This window comes from Juglans microcarpa x Juglans regia, chromosome 2S, assembly GCF_004785595.1.
Source record: "Juglans microcarpa x Juglans regia isolate MS1-56 chromosome 2S, Jm3101_v1.0, whole genome shotgun sequence".
Classification (NCBI taxonomy): domain Eukaryota; kingdom Viridiplantae; phylum Streptophyta; class Magnoliopsida; order Fagales; family Juglandaceae; genus Juglans; species Juglans microcarpa x Juglans regia.
In genome coordinates this window covers 2,508,757-2,530,601 of record NC_054597.1, presented here as the reverse complement: position 1 = coordinate 2,530,601, position 21,845 = coordinate 2,508,757, and the positions used below count along the sequence as shown (strand labels likewise).

At 34.7% G+C, this 21,845-nt stretch overlaps 3 protein-coding genes across 8 annotated transcripts; all 3 read right to left on the bottom strand.

Moving 5' to 3' along the window:
• Positions 1 to 732: 732 nt before the first annotated feature.
• LOC121253259 (cytosolic Fe-S cluster assembly factor NBP35-like) lies at positions 733 to 3,563 on the bottom strand. The gene is given in 5 exon segments (XM_041153255.1): positions 733 to 876; positions 1,004 to 1,815; positions 1,818 to 2,015; positions 3,183 to 3,284; positions 3,409 to 3,563. Coding segments are annotated over 4 exon segments (1,068 nt in total). The 5' UTR covers positions 3,446 to 3,563; the 3' UTR covers positions 733 to 876; positions 1,004 to 1,084.
• Positions 3,564 to 7,348: 3,785 nt separating this feature from the next.
• LOC121251617 (F-box protein SKIP14-like) lies at positions 7,349 to 12,208 on the bottom strand. 3 transcript variants are annotated; one of them, XM_041150898.1, is made up of 3 exons: positions 12,078 to 12,208; positions 9,567 to 10,457; positions 7,349 to 8,663 (listed from the first exon to the last, which is right to left on the bottom strand). In XM_041150898.1, exons 2-3 carry the CDS (start codon positions 10,437 to 10,439, stop codon positions 8,109 to 8,111), a joined length of 1,428 nt encoding a protein of 475 aa, XP_041006832.1. In that variant the 5' UTR covers positions 10,440 to 10,457; positions 12,078 to 12,208; the 3' UTR covers positions 7,349 to 8,108. The 3 variants fall into 3 exon arrangements, with proteins under 3 accessions (XP_041006832.1, XP_041006833.1, XP_041006834.1); XM_041150899.1 differs by lacking the exon at positions 12,078 to 12,208 and adding an exon at positions 11,606 to 11,720; XM_041150900.1 differs by lacking the exon at positions 12,078 to 12,208 and having other exon boundaries at positions 9,567 to 10,111; positions 10,214 to 11,179.
• LOC121251616 (glucose-6-phosphate 1-dehydrogenase 6, cytoplasmic) lies at positions 12,158 to 19,616 on the bottom strand. 4 transcript variants are annotated; one of them, XM_041150894.1, is made up of 16 exons: positions 19,458 to 19,616; positions 18,510 to 18,693; positions 18,073 to 18,158; positions 17,592 to 17,658; positions 17,301 to 17,487; positions 16,295 to 16,452; positions 16,142 to 16,210; positions 15,852 to 15,910; positions 15,461 to 15,497; positions 15,025 to 15,096; positions 14,361 to 14,508; positions 14,084 to 14,206; positions 13,394 to 13,464; positions 13,158 to 13,273; positions 12,945 to 12,990; positions 12,158 to 12,535 (listed from the first exon to the last, which is right to left on the bottom strand). In XM_041150894.1, exons 2-16 carry the CDS (start codon positions 18,681 to 18,683, stop codon positions 12,368 to 12,370), a joined length of 1,581 nt encoding a protein of 526 aa, XP_041006828.1. In that variant the 5' UTR covers positions 18,684 to 18,693; positions 19,458 to 19,616; the 3' UTR covers positions 12,158 to 12,367. The 4 variants fall into 4 exon arrangements, with proteins under 4 accessions (XP_041006828.1, XP_041006830.1, XP_041006831.1 ...); XM_041150896.1 differs by having other exon boundaries at positions 14,111 to 14,206; XM_041150897.1 differs by having other exon boundaries at positions 14,111 to 14,206; positions 19,298 to 19,613.
• Positions 19,617 to 21,845: the final 2,229 nt, after the last annotated feature.

Genomic DNA, 21,845 nt, shown 5'->3' with positions numbered 1-21,845 from the left:
TTAAAATTAAAATTAAAATTAAAAATAAAAGAAGAAGAAGAAAAAGATTGGCTTCGCTTGCTAAGTAAATTGATCTCAATTCATCTCAATTTATTTTAATTTTTTTTTATAGTTTTTTTAAATTTTAACATAAAATATAATAAATAATTCACTTTTTTTAAATTTTAAAATAATATTAATATTAAAAAATAATATTTTATCATCTCAACTCAACTCAATTTAACGTACAAATACAACCATTTGTTTTGTTTTGGCATAAAATGTTTTTTCAATAGAATGGTCGGTTTTTTTTTTTATTATTATTTATGGAAGTATGGTCGAGTTACTTAGGAGTGAAAAATTGAAAGGGAAAGGACAAGCGGCGAGTGATGATAGCGTGGGAGGACCAACGAGAGGCAGCGACTAGATCTTGTCACGGACGACGACACCTCCCTTCGAGTTTTTTTATTTGGCGTGCTGACCCTACTTGTAAGATTGATGTCTTTGACATATATAGAGGGTTCTGGGAAATTAAATTAAGCTCCCCGGATTGATAAGATAAGATTTCAGATAAGATTAAAATTAACTAGATTTCAGATAAGAGTCTCCACAGGTGACATGAATATCACATGCGTCCTCTTTTGCAGAGGTTGGGACTCATGTTTGTCATTGTGCTATGATCATTGCCATTGATGGGTATGGCAAGCTCCTCTAGACTCTACTAAAGGGGAGAGAGAGAGAGAGAGAGGATCATAAGAAGGAATTCCTTTTTATTTATCATTTTTCTTCAAGATGAGTGCCGCTGCCATCATTTTGCAAGAACTAAGCAATGAGCGGTACCTGTGCTTCTGGTGTGTAAGTCAAAGATTATTACTCCAGAACATTATCACCTGTATAAAACCATCAAGAGACCACTATGGGCAAGCAACCCCAATTGCAACTGGTTATCATTATATTCACAAAGCAGTCAGTCATGTTCTAAACAACTCTGTTGATACAAACTAACCCAAACCTATATAAAGTATAAACGCCATAAACAAATGAAACAGAAGAACGCACAAACAAAAATTTTAATCCTCGTGGACCACAAGATGAAGCTAACCGCCTATGCACAATCATCTACCAACATTCTTGAGAACCCATGATTTTCAATCAATTTTTCTATGATCATCTTCAGTGCAGGAGCGCTCACCCTGCATTTCTGATCAATGAAGCAGGATCTCCCTTCTTCAGCTGCCTTGCATAACTGTGGATCCAACGGTACTTTCCCAAGAAAAGGCACACCCATTTCCCTAGACATTTTTTCCGCACCACCACCGCTGCTATAAAAAACTTCACTGCAAGCAATCAAATTTTGAAGTTCTGGTGCTTTTTCTCTCACGTATTCCCTAACCCACTCAGTAACATCTCTATGTTCAACTGTCTCTGACATCCTCATAAACTTGAAATCCATCATTGGCTGGCACAAACCGCTCATGTTCTCAACGACCCCGAGAACCTGAACTCCAACTTTCTTGCAGAAGCTCACTTCTTTCCGCACATCAATCAAGTAAACTTGTTGTGGTGTGGTGACTATAATGGCACCATCTATTCCCGTAGCCTCAAGCAGTTGGACAATTGAGATGTGCTCGTCTGAGGTCCCGGGAGGAGCATCAACAACCAAAAAATCAAGTTCGCCCCAGTACACATCCTTCAGGAATTGCTTAATGAGCCCATTCTTGCGTGGACCCCTCCATATAACAGCTTCATCAGGGTTAGGAAGCATGAATCCAATCGACATGACCGCAAGGTTGGACTCAACATAAACAGGAGACCAGCCAAGGTTGCTCTGGTGGACTCTTGACCTTATAGGCCAAGCATCTTTGGAATGCTCGGGCCACAAATATCAATGTCAAGGAGACCCATTTGGAAGTCCATAGCTGCTAGAGCGAATGATAGTTGGGCAGAAAACGTGCTCTTGCCAACACCACCTTTCCCTGATAAAACTAGCATCTTATGCTTAACAGTAGCCATTATTTCTGCAATTACAACCAAATCTGCAGAAACAAATATAGGAAGCGTTAAGACAAAATCCAGCCGCTGTATGCATATAATATTAACGACATGGGATAAGTCGCGAACCACAATAAAAAAAATGTTGTGCATAGATGGACACCAATCCAGCTTAAGCAAAATTTGTGCCAAAGAAAACGCTCCATCAAAATATAGACATTTCTTCTGGCAGTTTAGTCATGAACATAATATGGGCCATTACAAAGTCAATATGACTTCTTATATGAATGATAACTTAAATATATATTGAAAGAGTGACTTATCAAAAAAAATATATATATATTGAAAGAGTGACCTTGCACCCCATGCATGACTTTAAATACCTGAACTCCACAAATTGAATTACTCTTGAGTATGTCAGAAGAACCCATGCATAACTTAACGAGCTTTCAGGGAAAGGTCTTTTCTCAAAACTTATATCAAGCAGAATCAAATGAGGATTACTTACTCTGATCAAACCAGCAGGAAGCCAAAATAAGATCGAGCAATACCTCTATAATTAGATTCTTTCCTTGTATATTTAATCATTGCAAATACCACTCTTCTGCTTCAATGTTTTAGGTTGCAAGTTACCTCATCAAGATGTATCCCATTTTTCAAAGGACAAGCCTGGGATGAGCTATAGAATCGGACATTTTGGGTAACATGGACTTCAGAAATATATCCATAACCTCAATGCCAAAGAGAATGACGACCAAGATGTGGAATACTTGTTCCATTGTTCGTAATAAACGACGACCACAAGGCCATGTGAAAAATTTATAGAAAAACTCCCTCTCCCGTTTCGTGCATTAAACATGAGTTTTTCCAAGATATCAGCAAGCTCTCTCATTGCAACAACACATGCTTAATATCAGTACAAGACACGTGGAACTGGCCCAAAATCCAACGTCTTGAGCTTGTCGGTAGCAGTACTTTCCCTAACACAAGGAGCGTACTTGAACATCATACAGAAATGGGCTCTATATTATTGTGGAAACTCGGGCAAAATTTGGAAAATCTCAGGACCTCGGGAAATATGACCAAGGAAAACCAGAGTTAATCCACCAGTAGTTGGTCAACTTAAAACCGAAAACCAATACGAATTAATTAAATGTCCAAATTCATAGTCAATAAGGTAAAAAAATTAAGAAATAAGCGAGAAAGAGAACCTGGGTCAGGGACTTTAGGGGTAGTAGCACAAACTTCTTGATTAGGGCAGCCTTGACAAGAGTCGGATTTTCCGGCAGACTCTGATCGGGGTCCAGGGCAATCTGAATATGACAACGAATGAGGAAAAACGGGAACAAAAATACAGAATTTGAGAGGGTCCCAGAAAACAAAATCCAATTACCTTTGAAGAGTTAAAGAGAAAAACGATAGAGACGAAGAGCTTACTCTCGTTGGCGTTTTCGGGGACTTCACCATTCTCCATGTTCGCCAATCGCGACTTTGTTCTCTGCTTCAACTGAGAGACCCAAAGGAAGGAAAAAAAAAAACAAAAAAAGGACTTCACTTCAAATCGGGTCTGGACCGAAGGTTATGGTTCGGAACAATTACGTATTGTTTGAATTCGAAAATGAGTTGAGATGAATTGTGAATAATAATAAGATGAGTTGTGAATAGTAATAAAATTTGTAAGTTAAAATTGATAAATAATAATAAATAATAATGAAATGAGCTGAAATAATTTGAAATGAGTTGAGATGATTTGCAAATACAAACTGAATTTAATCCGTCGTTAGAGGTTTACCGTTTGGGTGGCTATACATATTTTTTATTTTAAAATATGAAAAATCGAAAAATAAAAATAAAAAATCACAACTTCGTAAGAAAGAGCCGTAAGAGCATTCACATCCGATTTTTTAAATTTTTTTCTAAATTTTAACTAAAAATGACACTTTTTATAATTTTATCCTATTCTAAATTTTACTTATTTTTAAAAAATCTTCTACATCTCATTCCTTATTATTCTCTATTAAAATAATATTCTTCTATTCTTTCTTTATTATTTTTTTCTCTAACTTCTATTTACAAACTTAACCACTTAATTTTTTTTCTTATATTTTACGCAGTAATTGTTGACTCGAAAACTTGATTCCGCTCGAGGTTCAACCAAACCGAACATGTACCGTTTTGACATTTTTTTAAGTGTAATTATTTACATCAGCCTATAGTCGCAGCACACCATATGCTGAGTTCAAAAAAAAAAATATATATATATATATATAATGTGAGCCGCACTCTTATTTTAAATATTAACAAATAAGATTATTCGCTAACTTAATTGGTATTTTGAAATACAAATATGGTTCAATTTGCTTGTTTTTTAATTTTTAACGAGTTTAAAGAACGCCCAGTCAATTCAGAATTATTAAATTTTGGTATTTTTATATTATTTTTAAAAATGTTATTGGAAAAATTTGCCAAATAATATATTTCTATGACGAATGAATATGCGAAGGTAAGGATTTGTGTTCTAAGTTATTCCTCCCTTGGAATCACAACACTGGCCCGAGTCTGTAGCCAGGGAGTTGGATCAGCCGATTCTTTGAAGATCATAATTATTTTTGTAACTTTTTTTTTTTTTTTGTCATCTAATAATTATAACTTTTCTAAATGTTCACACAAAATAAAATAAACAATTCAACTTTTTCAAATCTCAAAATAAAAATAATATTAAAAAATATACTATAACAATATTTTATTCAACTTTTTAACTTTAATTTCAACTCATATCATCTCATCTCATTTTAACGACTGGATTTGTTAAATAGAATGAATTTGTTGATTTTTTTTTTTCAAATGATAGCAAAAATTCTCCAAAAAAACGCGTCATTCTTTCGATCCCTGAAGCAAGGAAGATGGGCTGTAACTTAAACGAGTCATGGAATCTTGGATATAGGCAGTAGCCCTTGAAAACAAAAGGACCAAGAATTAGGGCTGAGCACCGACCCTTTCGGAGTCGGAGGGCCCAACCTCCGACTCCGACTTCGACTTTGTCGGAGGTCGAATCCGACCTCCGACTCTGACTCCGCACGTACAGAATCCGACTCCGAATCCGCTCCGACAAGTCGGAGCGGAGTCGGATTTTTTCATTTCAAAATTCCTCACTTGGTTTACACGTAAAATTATGGAGATCATTTTGTTATGTATTAAACTATAATGCCAAATCTGGAAATAAACATAGAAAAAATCAACATTACCAAAAACAGAGACATCGATTTGGACTTTGGGTAACCTACCGAATCTTCAATGGGCAGTGATTGATCTATGATCGAATTCAAGGGACAGTGTTCCGTGTTTGCACAGCTGCAATACACCTCAAGAGGCCATCGACGACGACGACGGGTCACGGACTCGCGAGACCTAGGGTTTCAAGGGAAATTGCGAGAGAGGGTACGCGAGAGAGGGGCTGCGCGAAAGGAGCTGCGAGAGACTGAGAGAGGAGCTGCGCGAGGGAGGGGCTGCGAGCCTGCGAGAGGGAGGGGACTCAGGGGAGGGCTGCGGGCCTACGGCATTGTGCTAGACGGAGAGAGGGGAGGGCTAGATTGAAGATGAAGACAGAAGAAATAAGAATTGAAGATGAAAGAGGGGGAAATGCCGAAATGGAACTCCGAACTCGGGCACCCTCACTAAACGATTAATTAACAAGTAGAAACGGTGCCGTATTGTACTATACAATACTAATCTATTTTATATATATTATATATATATATAAATGAAGATTCGTAAAAAAAACATATGATATATATTATTATATATGAATATTAAATAAATGCACCATATATGAAATATTAGTAATACACTAATATACTTGCTATATATATATATATTAAATCTCTAATCTCTTATACTTGATATATATATATATATATAAATATTAGTTATACACTAATAGTATTAGTATATTAGTATTAGTATTAGTATTAGTTATACTAATAGTTATATTAGTATTAGTTATTATTAATAATATATATTATTCTAACAATGATATTAATACTATATATAGTTATAGTGATTAGTATAACTATATTACTATTAGTTATAGTGATTTAGTATAACTATATAATATATTAGTATAAGTTATAGTGATTTAATATAGTTATAATACTATAAGTTATAACTATAGTCTATATTAGTATTACTATTAGTTATAGTGATTAGCATAATTATATATTAGTATTTGCTATAGTGATTTTAATTTAGTATAACTATATAATAGTATTAGTATAAATATTATACTAACTATATCACTAATAGGATTAGTACACTAATGTCTAATGACTAATACTAGTATATCACTATAATTAATAACTTAATAGTACCCTATAGTAATATAACTATATTAGTATAAGTTATAGTGATTTAATATAGTTATAATACTATAAGTTATAACTATAGTCTATATTAGTATTACTATTAGTTATAGTGATTAACATAATTATATATTAGTAATTTACTATAGTGATTTGTATAGTAATTTATATATAGGCTTAAAGTGGTTTACTAATTTATATATAGTAATTAATACTATTAGTAATTTATATGAATAATACTTTAGTTATTATACATTAGTATTATATGTTATTATAAATTTATAGATTAGTGTTTATTCATTAGTATTACAATATTACATGTTGATGTTATTATGCATCTAAGTGTTTATAGTATATTATAGTCATATACTAAACTATTATTAGTCAATTTAGTCTATATATTATAATATAAATATATTATTTAATTAGTATATTATTGAGTTTAACTAACTATATAAGATATAGTTGTATAAAATTTAAATAATTAATATATAGAAAAACACATTTTTATAAAATATGTATAAAATCGGAAGCGGAGGCGGAGGATCAGAGTCGGATCGGATCGGAGTCGGAGTCGGATCATCAGTGAATCCGAATCCGACTCCGACTTTCAAGAGGAAAAAACCTCTGACTCCGAATCCGACAAGTCGGAGTCGGAGCGGAGTCAAATTCGAAGTCGGATTTTTGCTTAGCCCTACCAAGAATGTCCCAAACGCAGTCACATTAGCGGGTCCTAAGCAACTTCTTCATCCTCACAAAAACATCTAACGACTGGACAAAATCAGGAGGAATCGGAGACCAACAACTAATGCCACTTGCATCAGAGCACCTAACCTACATCTTCTTCAGAAAAGATGGACAAAGAAAATAGGGAAATTATAAGCTGATGCATAACTACAGTGTTTATTGTGAGACTACCTACCTACATCTGTGTCATACGAAATTCTAAAAACATGCTTTTTTAATACTAAAATGAGAGCATAAGAATGAGAAGCAAATCCATGAGAACAATAGCAACATAACAAAAACTGGACATTCAATCATCCACATTTATTTGGGTTACATTGATACTGAGTTTTGTGACAAACAAATCACATGAGCTTTGTGTAACAACTACCTGCATAATAAAGCAAGCTATCACAAAGTTGACACAGAACACAAGTGCTCTAATTCTTCCAGTACTTTCTGCATATTAATATGAGTTCTCCTCATCTGCATCCATTAGAGAAACCCCCAACTTTTGTGACAAGAACTGTCACTTCGGCAAACATTACCAGAAACAGAAGCTACCGCGCTTTCAGAGTCGCACATAGAAATCAACTTCTTCAGTGTCCAAATATATGAATGAGCCAGAGATGCATGAAATCACCCTATTTCAAGACACAATTATAAATCAAAAGCCTGCTTTTATTTGACCAGCATTGCCTTATTGTTTTTTTCTTCTGTCCTCTTTTTTTTTTCATCCAGTTCCCTTCTTTCATTCTATTTTTTTCTATACTTTTTTAAGGATTTTTTTTTTTCTATATTTTTAATTTTCTTCTATTCCTCCTCAAACCTCCTGAATCGAGAAAATGTCAAAGAGGCACCAACTACGCAGTTAGAGCCGTGCTGGTGGTACATTTCCCGTCCTCACAAGCGGCTGCATGTTCTTTACAGAGACGGGAGACCCCACTTTTAGCATCTACGCAGGTGACTATCGCATTACTCATTTGGAGAGTGCAACAATGACGATTCTACTCCAAAACCTACAGCCAGTGGAAATTTAGAATGTCTTTCCCATCAGCCATAGAAGCAAAACTGGTAACTGGTCTCTTGACGAAAGATGGTGCACTGAGAAGCACCTTTTTCACCCAGCATATCTGGGCAATTAGGTCGCTGCTTCCAACAATCCAAACAAAGGGAGTCTAGACAGAATGTTTCCTCATAATCACGGTCCTTAATGCAGCACCCACAATTGATACAGCGCGGTGTGCAGATTATGCAAGCCCTGCACAAATGATCAGCCTGATGTTTCCCCTGACAACTCTCTGATGGGCAATCATAAACTAGTTTAAACTCATGGCACCAGGGGCAGGCCTCAATGTCGATGGCACAATCATCATCACAAGATATATAAGACGGAACCCCACTATAAATCCGTAGCCTGTGGGCACTCTGCTCCACATGGTTATCTGCATTCAGAAGAAACTGCAATTCTTCAAACTGCTTTTCTGTTACACTGCGGATGCCAGCAATTCTCAAGTGCTTTATTCCTGGGGAGCCAACAGACTTGAAGGCCCTTAACATATCCAATAAGCTGTCAACACTAAGTCTTACACATCCTGGAACGCTTAGCTGCATGCAAGAAGTGAGTCAATAATGAATTCAAACTTTTAATCTCAGAAGAACAAAAACCATAAAGGAATTTAGCTAATGATGAATTAAAAGAAGTTCAAGATAAACATGATGAGCAAAAAGGACAAGGAAATAGTTGCAACAGTTGGAACTTTTGTTTCTGGGTATTCATAATTTTCACTTTACCATTGGATGGAAGCCCACCTATGTCCTAGATTTACCTTCTTGGACTCTCTCTCTCTCTCTCATTAGGTGTAAATGATGTATAGTCTCTGTGTATCTCGATGAGACCTTGTGCCATTTTCTTGATCATTAATAAAGCTCATCTTACTTTTAAATTTATTTTTTCTAGATTGACACCAACTTAAATGAGATGACCAATGAATCCTAACAGGCCTATGTACAACATATGCTTTAAAAAAGATATCTGCTAAGAAAACACAACAATTATTTCAAAAGCTATCTGAAATATAACAGACTTGCTCAAGTTGTATAGAATACCTGGATTCCCTATGATTTGATTGATACACAAAAAGGCATAAATATCATATTCAGTGATGGATAGGAGAGAGGATACCACAAAGAAGAATTGTGCATATTTGTTATGAGTACAGATAATATCTAAAATGGAAGAAGAAAAAATGGAAGAGGAATTGTGCATAATTGTTATTTGTTATGTATACTATCTATAGCAACTAAAAAATGTCTCAAGGATTATATACGCAGACAACCTGATAAAGTCATTAGGCATTATCGGAGGAAGAAAAAATAACAGGAGAGCATCTGTTGTAAATCAATTGGTCTCAACGATGATAGCTGAAGACTATAAGCTATTAAGCAGTAGTATATGATGAGCAAAAATCATTTATGTTCCAAGATACTTGTTGTATCATAAACACCAACCGTTTTCAGTCTTGGATTCGTTTCAATCACACGCTTCAAACCGCTATCTGTGATTCTTATGCAGTCCACTAGGCTCAAGCACTGAAGGGTGCCTTGTGCCCTGTTAGCCAATTTCAGAAGAGCATCATCCGTGATCTTCTCGCTCAATGGCCGATCGATGTGAATACTCCTCCACAGAAGAGCATCACTTCTAACCGAATCGCGCAAAGATTTGCAAACCCTTTCTACAGTGAGAAGGTCCTGCACTCCCAGATATCCCAAAGCAAAAAACATTGCATCATGGGGTGTACTTTCTTCAACACCATTAAAACAAGTTTTTCCACAAGCCCTCGACTCCGGAGCTCCTTTGCTCACAAACCAATTTCCGAAACGGCCGAAATTCATAAACTCCTCCACATTTCCATCCATTGCAAAAACACCATCAAGCAATCTAGTGTCAACCCCATATCCATCAAACCCATCACAAGGAATTGAAATTCCACCCTTTTTCACGATACCCAATTCTGGTTCAAACTTCATTGAACCATTCCACAGCCAATTTAGCCCTGCAAAGAGTCCATGATGATCAGCAATCTCTTTTTGAGCATCGTCAAACCCAAAACCATTACAACCTGAATCAGATTCCTCTACCAAGTCTTGAAACCAACCCGTGATCGTAATCGTAGACCTTTTATCCATTCCAAATGGATCGATAGGCAACTTATCGACGACATCATCTACAAGCAGCGGCTCACCGTAGCCTCCAAACTCAGCCTTGCCCATTTTGTTGCAATCAGAACCCTCCGACTCAGAATTCAAGCCCCGGAAACTCCAAGAATCACGCGAACCTTCACAATTCCTAACCGCGTGGGCATCAGAGAGACTAAGAGGCATTCTTGATTCGTAGGAACCCTATTGCAAGACACCTAGAGTGGGTCAAACAACTCAATTATATATGCCCGCAAAGCTTTTCTTTCCAAACAAGGACCCTAAATTATAAAATAAAAGAAAAAAGAGGAAGAAAACTCTCGATTCCGGGGGCACAGAACTAAAAAATAAAAAAGCACCGGAATCGGAGTTAGACAATAAACCCAATTAATGAATCAGGTTGAAGAATGATCTCAGGAGCGGAGCTGATGCTCAAAAGAGAAGCTTTCTAGGAGGGCGAACTAGATCGTATTGATACCAACGAAAATAAGGAAAACAATTAAAAAGACGAAAAAAAAAAAAACAGTGGTATAGAAGGAAAACCAAGATACAACCGCGAAGAAGAGGGAACGATGCCCTTTTTTTCGCTTTAGGAACAATGTCAGGTATATAGAGAAACCCAGAAACAGAGAGAAGCAAAGAAAGGGAAAGGGAAGGAGAAACAAACTATCGAAGTGGATTCGGAAAAGAAAAAGAAGGGGAGGCTAATATAAGAGCCCAGAAACTGAGCCACAGGAGGAAGAGAGGGAGAGAGAGAGGCGGGTGGAGAATCAGAAAGCCCGATCCTTGGACCAATAGAATTCAGGTACTTTGCGTTCGAGGGATTAGATATGTTTCCTTTGACTACTAGTGATCCCTTTATTCTTTTTCCTTTTCTTTAGGGGTAATTTGTTGTTTGATACACTTCCAACTCTTTAATAATTTAGTTTGTGCCTCAAAAAAAAAAAAAAGTTTACAACCAATTGTACAACTTTATTAAGAGTATTTTTTATTTTATATAATTATCTTTCATTTAAAATATAATTATAAAAATCTTATAAATTTATCATTTTCCTTTTATTATTTTTTGTTTTACTCAACACGCGAATAAATTAATAAATTCCTCAACCTAAAAAACAAGAAAATAATAATATATCTATTTTGATCATTAATAAAAAAAAATGCATTTTTTTCATAAATCACTTGAGGATTTGTCCCGACACAAAATAAAAATAAAAAAAAATTACTTCTCGATTAAGAAATTATTTTTTAATGATGTTTTAATTTTTCTTTTCTTTTTTTGAAAATATTTAAGAATATGAAAAAAAAAATGAATGAAAACAAATAAATAAAAATGATTTGAGGATTTATACCGGATAATTGATTGCACGTGCTATCTGATGGATTTGGATCGTTGCGGGGCTTGGCTTATCATATAAGAGGAGGTGTTAGCTGTCATATGGTTTTGGGCACCGCTCGATGGATAGACTGAAGAAAAAACCAAAAAACGAAAAAATAATCGAATTTAAATTATTTAAATGATTAGAAAAGAAAGAGGATCACCAAATTAAGGAACCAAGAAAGATGAAAGGTCGGTAGAGAATCCAACAAATTAACAAATGGTCATCCCTTTTTTTCTTTTTTTAGGACATGAAGTAAAAGCAAGCATTTATAGTCCAAAAAAGTTCCCAATTAGGCTGATGTTTGTGTCAGTCAGACGATGTAATTAAATTCAAAGAAATATGGATAATTTAACAGAACTTTAGTCACCACCAATATAGAAATAAAAAAAAAAAAAAAAAAAAAAACTAATTTGCATAAATTGTGTAACAGAAGGTTTATTACTTTATTTAGCCTGGAACCAACGCAGTCTGAAGAGTGAGAACATCAAGACCAAGACCAAGACCAAACAAAAAGGCAGGCCGTTCCTGAACATCAGCAATTTATTACAAAAGGGTGGTGAATTGTATCTGTTGCTTATATAATGCTCAAGTATCTCTAATACACACCATACCAGACTCTTATTCTGATCATAGAGCTTATCAAGCTTTATGCAATATCTAGTTTTTCATCCCAAACTATATTTAAAGGCAGGCAACAGGATAGACACACCATAAAACTAAGTATGCTCAAGTCTACAAGGTGGGAGGGATCCATATGTAGCCATGTGTTTGAACATAACCGGCTTTTGCTAGCAGCTCATCTGCTGCTTCTGGACCTCGGCTACCTGGTTTGTATGGAAGCGGCTTCTTTTCTCCATCATCAATTCTATGCAGAAGAGGGGTGAAGATCTCCCACGCCGCCTGATGGTTGACACAACCGTCAAATTGGAAATTGACACTATTGTGTTAAGATATTTCACTTATGGTGCATTTGGACTTTGGAGAGCTAGATCTGGGTCTTTACAATCCAAATCCCCTGTTTGGACCATTAATTAAAATTTGGATTTGGATTTACACCAAAATCATACAAGATTTTAAGCCTTTTAAATCATGAATTCAAATATCATGGTTGATTTGAATCCAAATCCAAATTCTTCTATCCAAACACAATCGGATTCATTTGGATACCAAGAATATTTCAGAATATCTGTAAATAGTAGTGAAAAAGTTTGTGAACAGTAGTGAATAGTTTGTGAATAATAGTGAAGTAGTTTGAGAATATCTGAGAATAGTTGTATTCCCAAACAGGCCTATTTAAATGTCCACATACCTTCAACTCATCTCTGCGAACAAAATGTTGTTGATCACCTCTTATTCTGTAAAAACAAATTTCCCACTCAATGAATATTAATCCTCAATCTCTTGAATCCCTATATTACTATTGCGCTAGAGTTATACATGCAATTGAAAACAGCTGCACTGACTGCCTCAAATAAAAGCAGAATTATCAGACAAGAAGATTATGGAAGGACAAGGATCATACGTGTCAAGGATTAGACGTTCATAAGCCTCTGGGATTGTAACCCCTTGATAACGCTGCCTATACGACAGGTCTAATTCACTTTGGACAGTCAACATCTCCAGTCCAGGCTGCTTGACCTGCATGAGAGACATTGAGAACAATATCTACTTTACCCGATGCCCCAAACATAAGCAGGTACCAGCTCAAACATTGTGGGACCAAAAATCCTCACAATTATATTAGAATCATGAGCATACCGTCAGCTTCATGTACATGGCTTCTGAAGGTTGAAGGCGTATGACAAACTCATTTCTCCCTTGCTTTTTACCTATACAATGAGATAATGTTCGATAAATAACTGGATAACTTTTGGGCGAACAAATATTTGACAGACCACTAAGCATAATATAAATGCAGTGGTATGAGCGAAAACATTAGACAGACACTGAATATAGAAAGCCAACCAAGAGGTAAATGGCAGCAAGACCATATGGAGTTATATATAGAGATCAAGAAGACTTAAAAATAAATCATATAGGAGAAACAGAAAATGAGCCGTTCTGCATATTCCCCACTGCAATAAAGCTCACGGAAATGTTCACTAAGCTAATAATCATGACTTTTCTGACTTTTGACACCAAAATTTTAACTGCATGAACACGCCAGAAGGTTGTTGTACTCTCAGTCCTGCACTAGATTATCACAGATTCACAAGTAAAAGATATGGCCATCTACCAGTAGGAAATGACAAGTCCCCCTCCTCCCTTTTCACCCTTCCAATGTTTGGAAACTGACTTCTAGTTCATACTTCAAAATAGAATTGTAGACAGTGGCTACCTAAACAAATTTCTTCGGGCCATGACAGAAAAAAAGTGTAACAAATTTTGAATCAAGAAAACAACAAAAGACGCATAGCAGAACCAAGCAAAATCTAGAAGGCAAGTCACCAGAATTCTGAAGGTCTGATGCCATACATTTGAATATATCACCAGGAACATCCTTAAACTGAACTCGTATTTCTGCCTTTCTCGAATTCAATGCTTTCCCGGCCTTAAGTATAAATGGGACACCTGAATAAGAAATTGGACTGGACTGTGAGCAGAAGTTGAACAACATTATCCTTTAATTGAATACCCAAATGTGAGGTTCAGATATTACTTTTTTCCTCTTAACTACAAAGAAGTTCCAAAAGAAGACCAAACAAATGGTGAAGATATATCATACCCTCCCATCTTTCATTATGTATTCTCAGAACTACAGTTGCAAAAGTTGGAGTGTTTGAGTGATCAGGAACTGTTGGATCATCCCTATAGCCTTCATATTGTCCAAGAACAACCTCTTCGTCTTTAATTGGAAGAACTGATTGAAGAACCTGATATTCAAATAATATCAGCAATCAATGTAAGAAAACATGTCTGGAACTCAAAGCAAATTACCAAGGAAAAAAAATATTAAATGGACAAATCATATAACTAAGAAGAAAAAGTATCATGGGGAAAAGTTTAACAACTAACTTACTTATCAAAAAAAGTTTAACGACTAAGACAAAAAAAAAAAAAAAACATGACTATTAACTTGAAAAGATCTTTCAAAATTAATATATTCCTTTAAATCTTAAAAGATCATTGTACTCCCTTTGTTCATTTAGAAAGTCTATTGTCATAGGTAAATTTTAGCAAGACACTGGTTTTTTTTTTTTGGTGGGGGGGGGGGGGGGGGGGGGGGGGGGGGGGGGGGGGGGGGGGGGGGGGGGGGGGGGGGGGACGGGAGGGGGGGCAACACGTCTTTGTTTCTTAGTATGTAAGAGAGAAGTTTTGGGAGCATTAATATCAGTTGATAATAACTTAAACAGATTTCCTCCTTGCATTGGGGTTGTAAAGTTACATACCTTCACTTTCTCATCCCGAATGTGCTCAGGTTTGAGAGAAACTGGCTTTTCCATGGCAACTAGACAGAGAACCTGCACTTTGTAGATTGTCAAATTTTAGACACCTTTCATATATTGGTCATGGGTTGGGAGGTTGTATGGCAATCAGTCGTCCAGGGAGTTTGGGTTAACAAAAGCCTGAGCAAAGAAGGTTATAGCTGGAGATGTTGCCACAACACACATCCACCAAGTTTCTATAGGTATCTTATCATAAGAAAAAGTAACATGAAAAAGTAAAAAGAAATCAGAAATATTGCAATTCAGGGCATGGCAAGATAAATAACACTCCCCCTTCCTAAATGCTACCAAAAAACCCAGCATTAAGAAATAATCAATCATGCAGAGATGGCGTCATTAAGGATACAAAATCTGCTTTATCGTAATACCAAGGTCTTACCTGCAATAGATGATTTTGAATGATATCGCGAATAATTCTGCCAGAACAATAAATATAGTTAGATTTCCCTTGTATCAAGATCTATTCAACTGTTGAGAGTTAGATCCACAAGAGGTGTGCGATGCATACGTTATAAAAAGCAGGTAAGCCCCAAGTATAGATCCTCAAATATATTAAGCCACTTATAAAAAAAATTATATTAAGCCACTTAGAACTAAAATTACAGGACTTCCAATATGAGCAGAAACTATAGCTAGCAAGTAGTAATTAAAAATATTCCTATACAAGAAATTTAGAGATAAATGGAAAATTTTGAGGAGAAAAAGAAACAACAGCTCTTTTAAGCTTGTGCTCAACAAACAAACTGAGACACAACATTTACAGAACATACCCATATTCATCAAAATATCCACCACGGCCTTCTGTCCCAAAATCCTCCCTGAACACAATCTGCCAGAGAAAAATACAAACAACATACATGATGAACTTGTAAATATCACAGTTAAATCAGGAGACCAGTGAAAGTTAAAATCCTAAATATAGAGGTGCCCATTCATTGGGGGACAATAAGACATAGCCTGGACACAGAGTACCCCTTACTTCATTGCTATGAAGGTACTATCACAGCCTCAACATAGGTTAGTAACTTTCAAAATGATTGGTGAAAAGAAGGATTCACACCTGTACGTTGTCAATATTGTCACGATTCCAGAGGGGCAAGAAGAAGCGATTTGCAAATCGAAGAACCAACTGCATATTTAAGGTAAGAAGGTAAATAATCAGAGTCGTGAAACCAAATGACCAAAAACTAAGACTTATCTACACGTATATTACCAAATTCTGCACCAATTCCTTTCCCAAATAATGATCAATCCGGTAAATTTGTGGTTCATCAAACAACTGTCCAATCTGGGAACTGAGTTGTTCTGCAGATTCCAAATCTTTGCCAAAAGGCTTCTCAACAACAATTCGAGTCCATCCACCAAGATCGGCTGCAAATAATTGGATGATTCATTCAGAAAGTGTTGTATCAGATATTCTAAATCTACATCTCATATAGGAATCAAAATGCCAACTTGCTTCATTCAACAAACAAAATTCCCCAATCATCAATAGATCTTAAATAAACTTTAGCTAGTCGAACAGCATTTTCCACTTTTATAAATAAGCGTACAGGTTCAACAAAATAACAGAAACAGTGAATTATGACATTAAGTGGGAAATATAGGGCCTAATTTTCTTTCGCCGTTATCTGGCTATATAAACAGAAATTCAGGTATGCTTTTAGACTTCTTCCTTACATCAAAGCAATGCTCAAAGGCAAAAATGCTAATTGTAATAACATCTTTGTAATTCCAATGACTGAGCAACAAGTTCCTAGAATCACGCTTAGTGACCAAACGACAACTTCTATGAGCACAGTGTGATCATTAAAAAATAATGAAACTATTCTACACAAAGAAGAATGAAGAAGCCTAGAGTAAAACATCTACGGGGCCTCTGGACTAACACACAGCAGATACATATCAGATAGTGATCTGTATTCTTCAACCAATGGCTACCCATCTGGGCATCCCCCCATCTTTCCTATTTTAAATCTTTAAGCAACTATCTAGAAGCATGTCAAAGAATACATGGAGCTGTATTTCAGAATCCACGTTAGTGTATATGTCCGCACAATATACTACAGTTGTTTTATAACAGGCACCAACCTTCATGCAAGATCTTGCAACAAAAATATGAGTGAAACACACCTCTAAACATAAATGACCAAACAGTAGTAACCAGAGTTAATTGATAATTCCAGCCACAATGCCAAATATGAGTTAGAACAACTAACATTTATTCATGCAATTATGCCTGATCATCTTGCATACAGATGGATAAACAGATGGAGGAAGTGCCAGATAAAAGAGTCTCCGAGATGATCCCTCCACGCTATTTTTTGATAACTCATGCTTTGCAATTTCCTTGTCCAGCAGCCGAAAACCTTCCTCAGAATCATACGAACCACTTACATATTTAACCTACAAAAAAAAATAATACAACAATAAGTTGAAACAAATACATTTTACTTGTGGGAGACCACATAAATGATTCCAAACTGATGCAGGATAAGGGTTGTGCTAACCAGTTCGAGAAACTTGGTTACATTGTCCAACTGCTCCGTTGAAGCACTTTTGTCATTGATAAGATACCTGCAGTTATCTATCGTATCTAAATCATTCTACATCATGAACTATTCTTATAAACAAATTAAAAGAGCCTTTGAAGAAACACTTTAAGTGAGTGAGAACCACAATACCAATATTGGGGGAAAAATGGCGAAAGGGAAGTGAACAGACATAATAATAGAACTAAAGAAACATTCACACAAAAGAAAAATTAAAGTGGAAAAAAAATCAAGGAAATTTTGGCAGGTATACTTTTGTTCTTCCAGGTATCAACCCTGACAATACGGTTTATTTAGATATAATTAATAGTTTGTTTTAGAAGTATATATTATTGACAAAGATAATTGCCAAGCATGGAACAAAATATGGATGTTCACACAAACATTATTGTTCCCACTCATTATATCATGCAGAAACAGATAACAAAATGCATCTCACCCGCGAATGCGATTTCTTAGCTCATCATCTGAAATCTTTGTCCTTGCATAGCCAAAAATGTGAACTTCATCGGGGGGCAGGAATCCCTGAGACAAGCCAATGCCTTTTAAAGTGAGTATAACAGTTGACAGCTCCAAAGAACACCAAAGCAACTCTACTTCTTAGGTAGTCTTAATAAACAGAAGCTCAGATTCTCATTTGTCTTTCAGAGGTGTAATAAACTTCCATAAAAATGGATAGAAGACAAAGATCAACGCAAGGGCATTGTCTTAAGAGACATGCAGACAAAATGAGAAGACTATAAATCATCTAATTATACTCAAAATTTCAAAGGAACGAGTCGAAGATGAAAGTCCATCTCAATTCCACAATAGATTCCCAATAAATTTAAATTACGAGAACAATACACCGAATCCTGAACAAGAGTCCAAGCAGACCTGCAGAAAGAGGTGGTAGAGTGCCGGAAAGGTCTTCTTCTTAGCAAGATCTCCAGAAGCACCAAGCACAACAATGGAGAGACACCCAGTTTCAGGCACATTGTCAACATCTCTACCAAACGATTCGCTTCTAAAAGTCTCTCTTTTCTCGATGTGCCATGATCCTGATTCCATCTTCTAAAAGCTGGACAAGAGAAGGAGCATGCAGAGCTACATTACAATTTCTTATATTATATTCTGTATTAAGAAAGTATAAGCTGTGAGCAAAGCTACTCAAAGTGGCCTTCGGCGTAAGCCTACAGGGCACTCACTCTTCACTCCAAGGGATTGACCAGATTAACCGAAAAAATCAGACCAACAAATTAAAGTGCTCAGATCCATCACTCTCAAAATTCTTCGTGTTTTAACAACAACTACATTGGATTTTCAACCCCACCAAGAAAACATACAGAGAATGAGAACATTAGCGTCCCGCTTGATCGTTAAGAAAAACGTGCTTTGGAATTACCTAGGTGACCGTTGTTATTGAGCATATAGCAAAATTCAAAGAATTCAAAGATTTGATTTATCTATTCCTTTCCCGGGTTTCTTGACAGTCAAATAGACCGAATAGCCAAAAAACCCATAGAAAACTAAGAATCGTTCAGTCTATGAATAGATCTCAATTTACACCGGAGCGCGTAAACTGACAGATCCAAACTCGGGAATTGGAATCACAAAAATGATCGCCTCGAAAGCATTCAACATAACGGGTATTTCCGTATATACACGAAATCAAAATCACGAACCGGGTTGTAGAAGCGAGATCAACGATCTAACAGTACCGTAGAACTTCCCGCTAGTTTGGAACCACCCCCCGAAAAAAGCAGAGAGACAGAGACAGAGACAGAGAGGGAGAGAGGAGAGGGGAGGGGTGAGTGTGTAAAGAGCTATACAGATTACAGATACCTTTTGATTTGCAGTTTTGGAGTGGAAAATTGGTGGTAGGAACTAGGAAGTAACAATGAGCCTTTCTTTTCTGATTTCCAAAACAGTTGCCTCGTTCACCAACTCTGTAGTCTCAGTATTCTCTCTCTCCTTACCAGCCGCCATTGTTCGCCAACCTTCCCAGTATTTCTGCGTATTTCTATTTACACCCGAAAGTTTAAGCTTTCTTACGTTCTCCGCCACGGATAATCGGATATTTTGATTATTATTTCAGCTTAAGGCCAAGTTTGGGATGAGATACAAATTTTATGTTTTGTTTAAGAATTTAAAATCTTATATTTTAATATTATTATTATTTTAAAATTTAAAAAATATAAATTATAATTTAAAAAAATTAAATTATTTATTATATTTTATATAAATATTTAAAAAATATGTAATAATGAAATAAGATGATAATTTTGTATTTCATCCTACCACCGAAAATTTAAGCTTTCTTACTTTATCCGCCACGGATAATCTGATATTTTGATTATTATTTCAGCTTAAATGATTTCTGTTTGAGAAATTATGTCTTGAGTTCTATTATTTTCAACATTTAACGGTCAACTCATGGAGTCATTAATTTTCATGCCTAGTAATAAATTAATAAAATCTAAGATAAATAAAATAGTTATTATTCTTTTTATTTTAGATAAAAATTAGTGAGAGGGTGAATGGTATAATATGAAACTAATTATTGAAATTTTTTAATTAAATCCCACTTCTAGAGGGTGTTTCTCAACCTTTTCGCCAGAAGTTCAAAACAGTATAAATACGTTATATTGTTTTCAAGGTGAGACTCTTCCTTTGTTTTATTGAGAGTCGATTAAAGTTTGGATATTTCTTAAAAACGTTGATGTTTTATTTTAAAAAAATTATATTCATCATTTTTAGAAATCACATATCATTTTTTTTCTCCTACCAAATACGTAATATATGAATGATGAATAAAATAATTCAATTAATCTAAGAAGAATAAAATTTTAAAAAAATAAAAATAAAGTGTGGTGTGAGAGGATAATAATCATCTATTTTTTCGATTTACTTTTTTATAAATAAAATAATTATAATAAGATTCATTTTTTTATAAAAATTTATGCAAGATTTATACGAGTACAATTCATCCTTTAGAGAGAATTAGACATGAACATATTCTTATGAGCTAAGATAATCGTCGCTTTCAAGTTTGAAAGGTAAAACAAGTTGGTAAATGTTTGATGATATTGAAATGACGAGATAAGATTAGAGTGCATTGATTATAATATACGAATGTTTGCCCCAAAAATAATTAACAATAAAAAATTTCAATGTCCACAAGTGGATGAAAATCGTTTGGAAAAGAGATTGGACTTGGTTTTCAATCGATATTAGTAATCTTTTAAGAGAAAATATATTTACAACCGTAAATTATATAAGTGTCGCGTAATTATTTTAAAAAAAATAAATAAAATATAGAATTCATATGAAAAAAAATTAAATTTTTAATAATAGATTTCATTCTTTTTTAAAATAATTACGTGGTGTTTACGTATTTCACAGTTATATATAAAATTATTCTCTTTATAATATAAGTTTTAAGGTGACAAGTTGGTGCCACCCCTGGATGGAGTGGGTGAAGGATTTCCCAATCTATCTCAAAAATTTAATCCATCTCCTAGCATTTTGATTATAAATTAATTAAGTTTTAAAAAAATAAAAATGACACGACGTAAATGATAATTGGCTAATATAAATGATAAAGTGTTGCTGCCTAAAACAAAATAAATGTCGCTTTAATACCCATATAAGTCTCTAAATAAAGACCTTGTAAAAGTGGAAATATGTCAATAAGGATATACACACAATTATATCTACAATTCTTTATACAATTAAGCTATTAATTAAAGACATTTTTATGAAATAATATCTCTTATTTTAAAATATTATTCTATAAAAATTATAAAAAATGAATATGTGGATATGATTTTCTATAAATAATTTTACATTGTCAGAAAAATTGTAGTAGTAATGCTTAAGTTTGATGTTAGCGTGTCGGACAATAAAGCCAATTGCAATAAATAACTGACTTGACATTTTTACGAAGGGTTCGGTTCGAGTGGATGAGATGAAAATTTTATGAATAGTAATAATATAGTTTATAAATAGTAGTGAGATAATTTAAATTAAATATTTTTTAATTTTAAAAAATAGATAAAAAATTAAATAAATTATATTATAAAATTTGAAAATATAATTTTAATTTTAATTTAAGATTTGAAAATATTGAATTATTTTTTATTTAAAAATTTGAAAAAATTGTAATAATTAATTTGAAAGTGTTTATATTTTAGAGATGTTTGTAAATGAAATAAGATAAAATGAAATGAG

Coding starts and splice junctions, on each gene's coding strand:
- LOC121251617 (XM_041150898.1), bottom strand. CDS start 10,439: ATGCCTCTTAGTCTCTCTGATGCCCACGCGGTTAGGAATTGTGAAGGT. Junction 8,664..9,566: donor CGAATCCAAGACTGAAAACG/GTTGGTGTTTAT, acceptor TCTTGCATGCAG/CTAAGCGTTCCAGGATGTGT.
- LOC121251616 (XM_041150894.1), bottom strand. CDS start 18,683: ATGGAATCAGGATCATGGCACATCGAGAAAAGAGAGACTTTTAGAAGC. Junction 16,211..16,294: donor AGGAATTGGTGCAGAATTTG/GTAATATACGTG, acceptor TTAAATATGCAG/TTGGTTCTTCGATTTGCAAA. Junction 15,097..15,460: donor TTCAAAATCATCTATTGCAG/GTAAGACCTTGG, acceptor TACAAAGTGCAG/GTTCTCTGTCTAGTTGCCAT.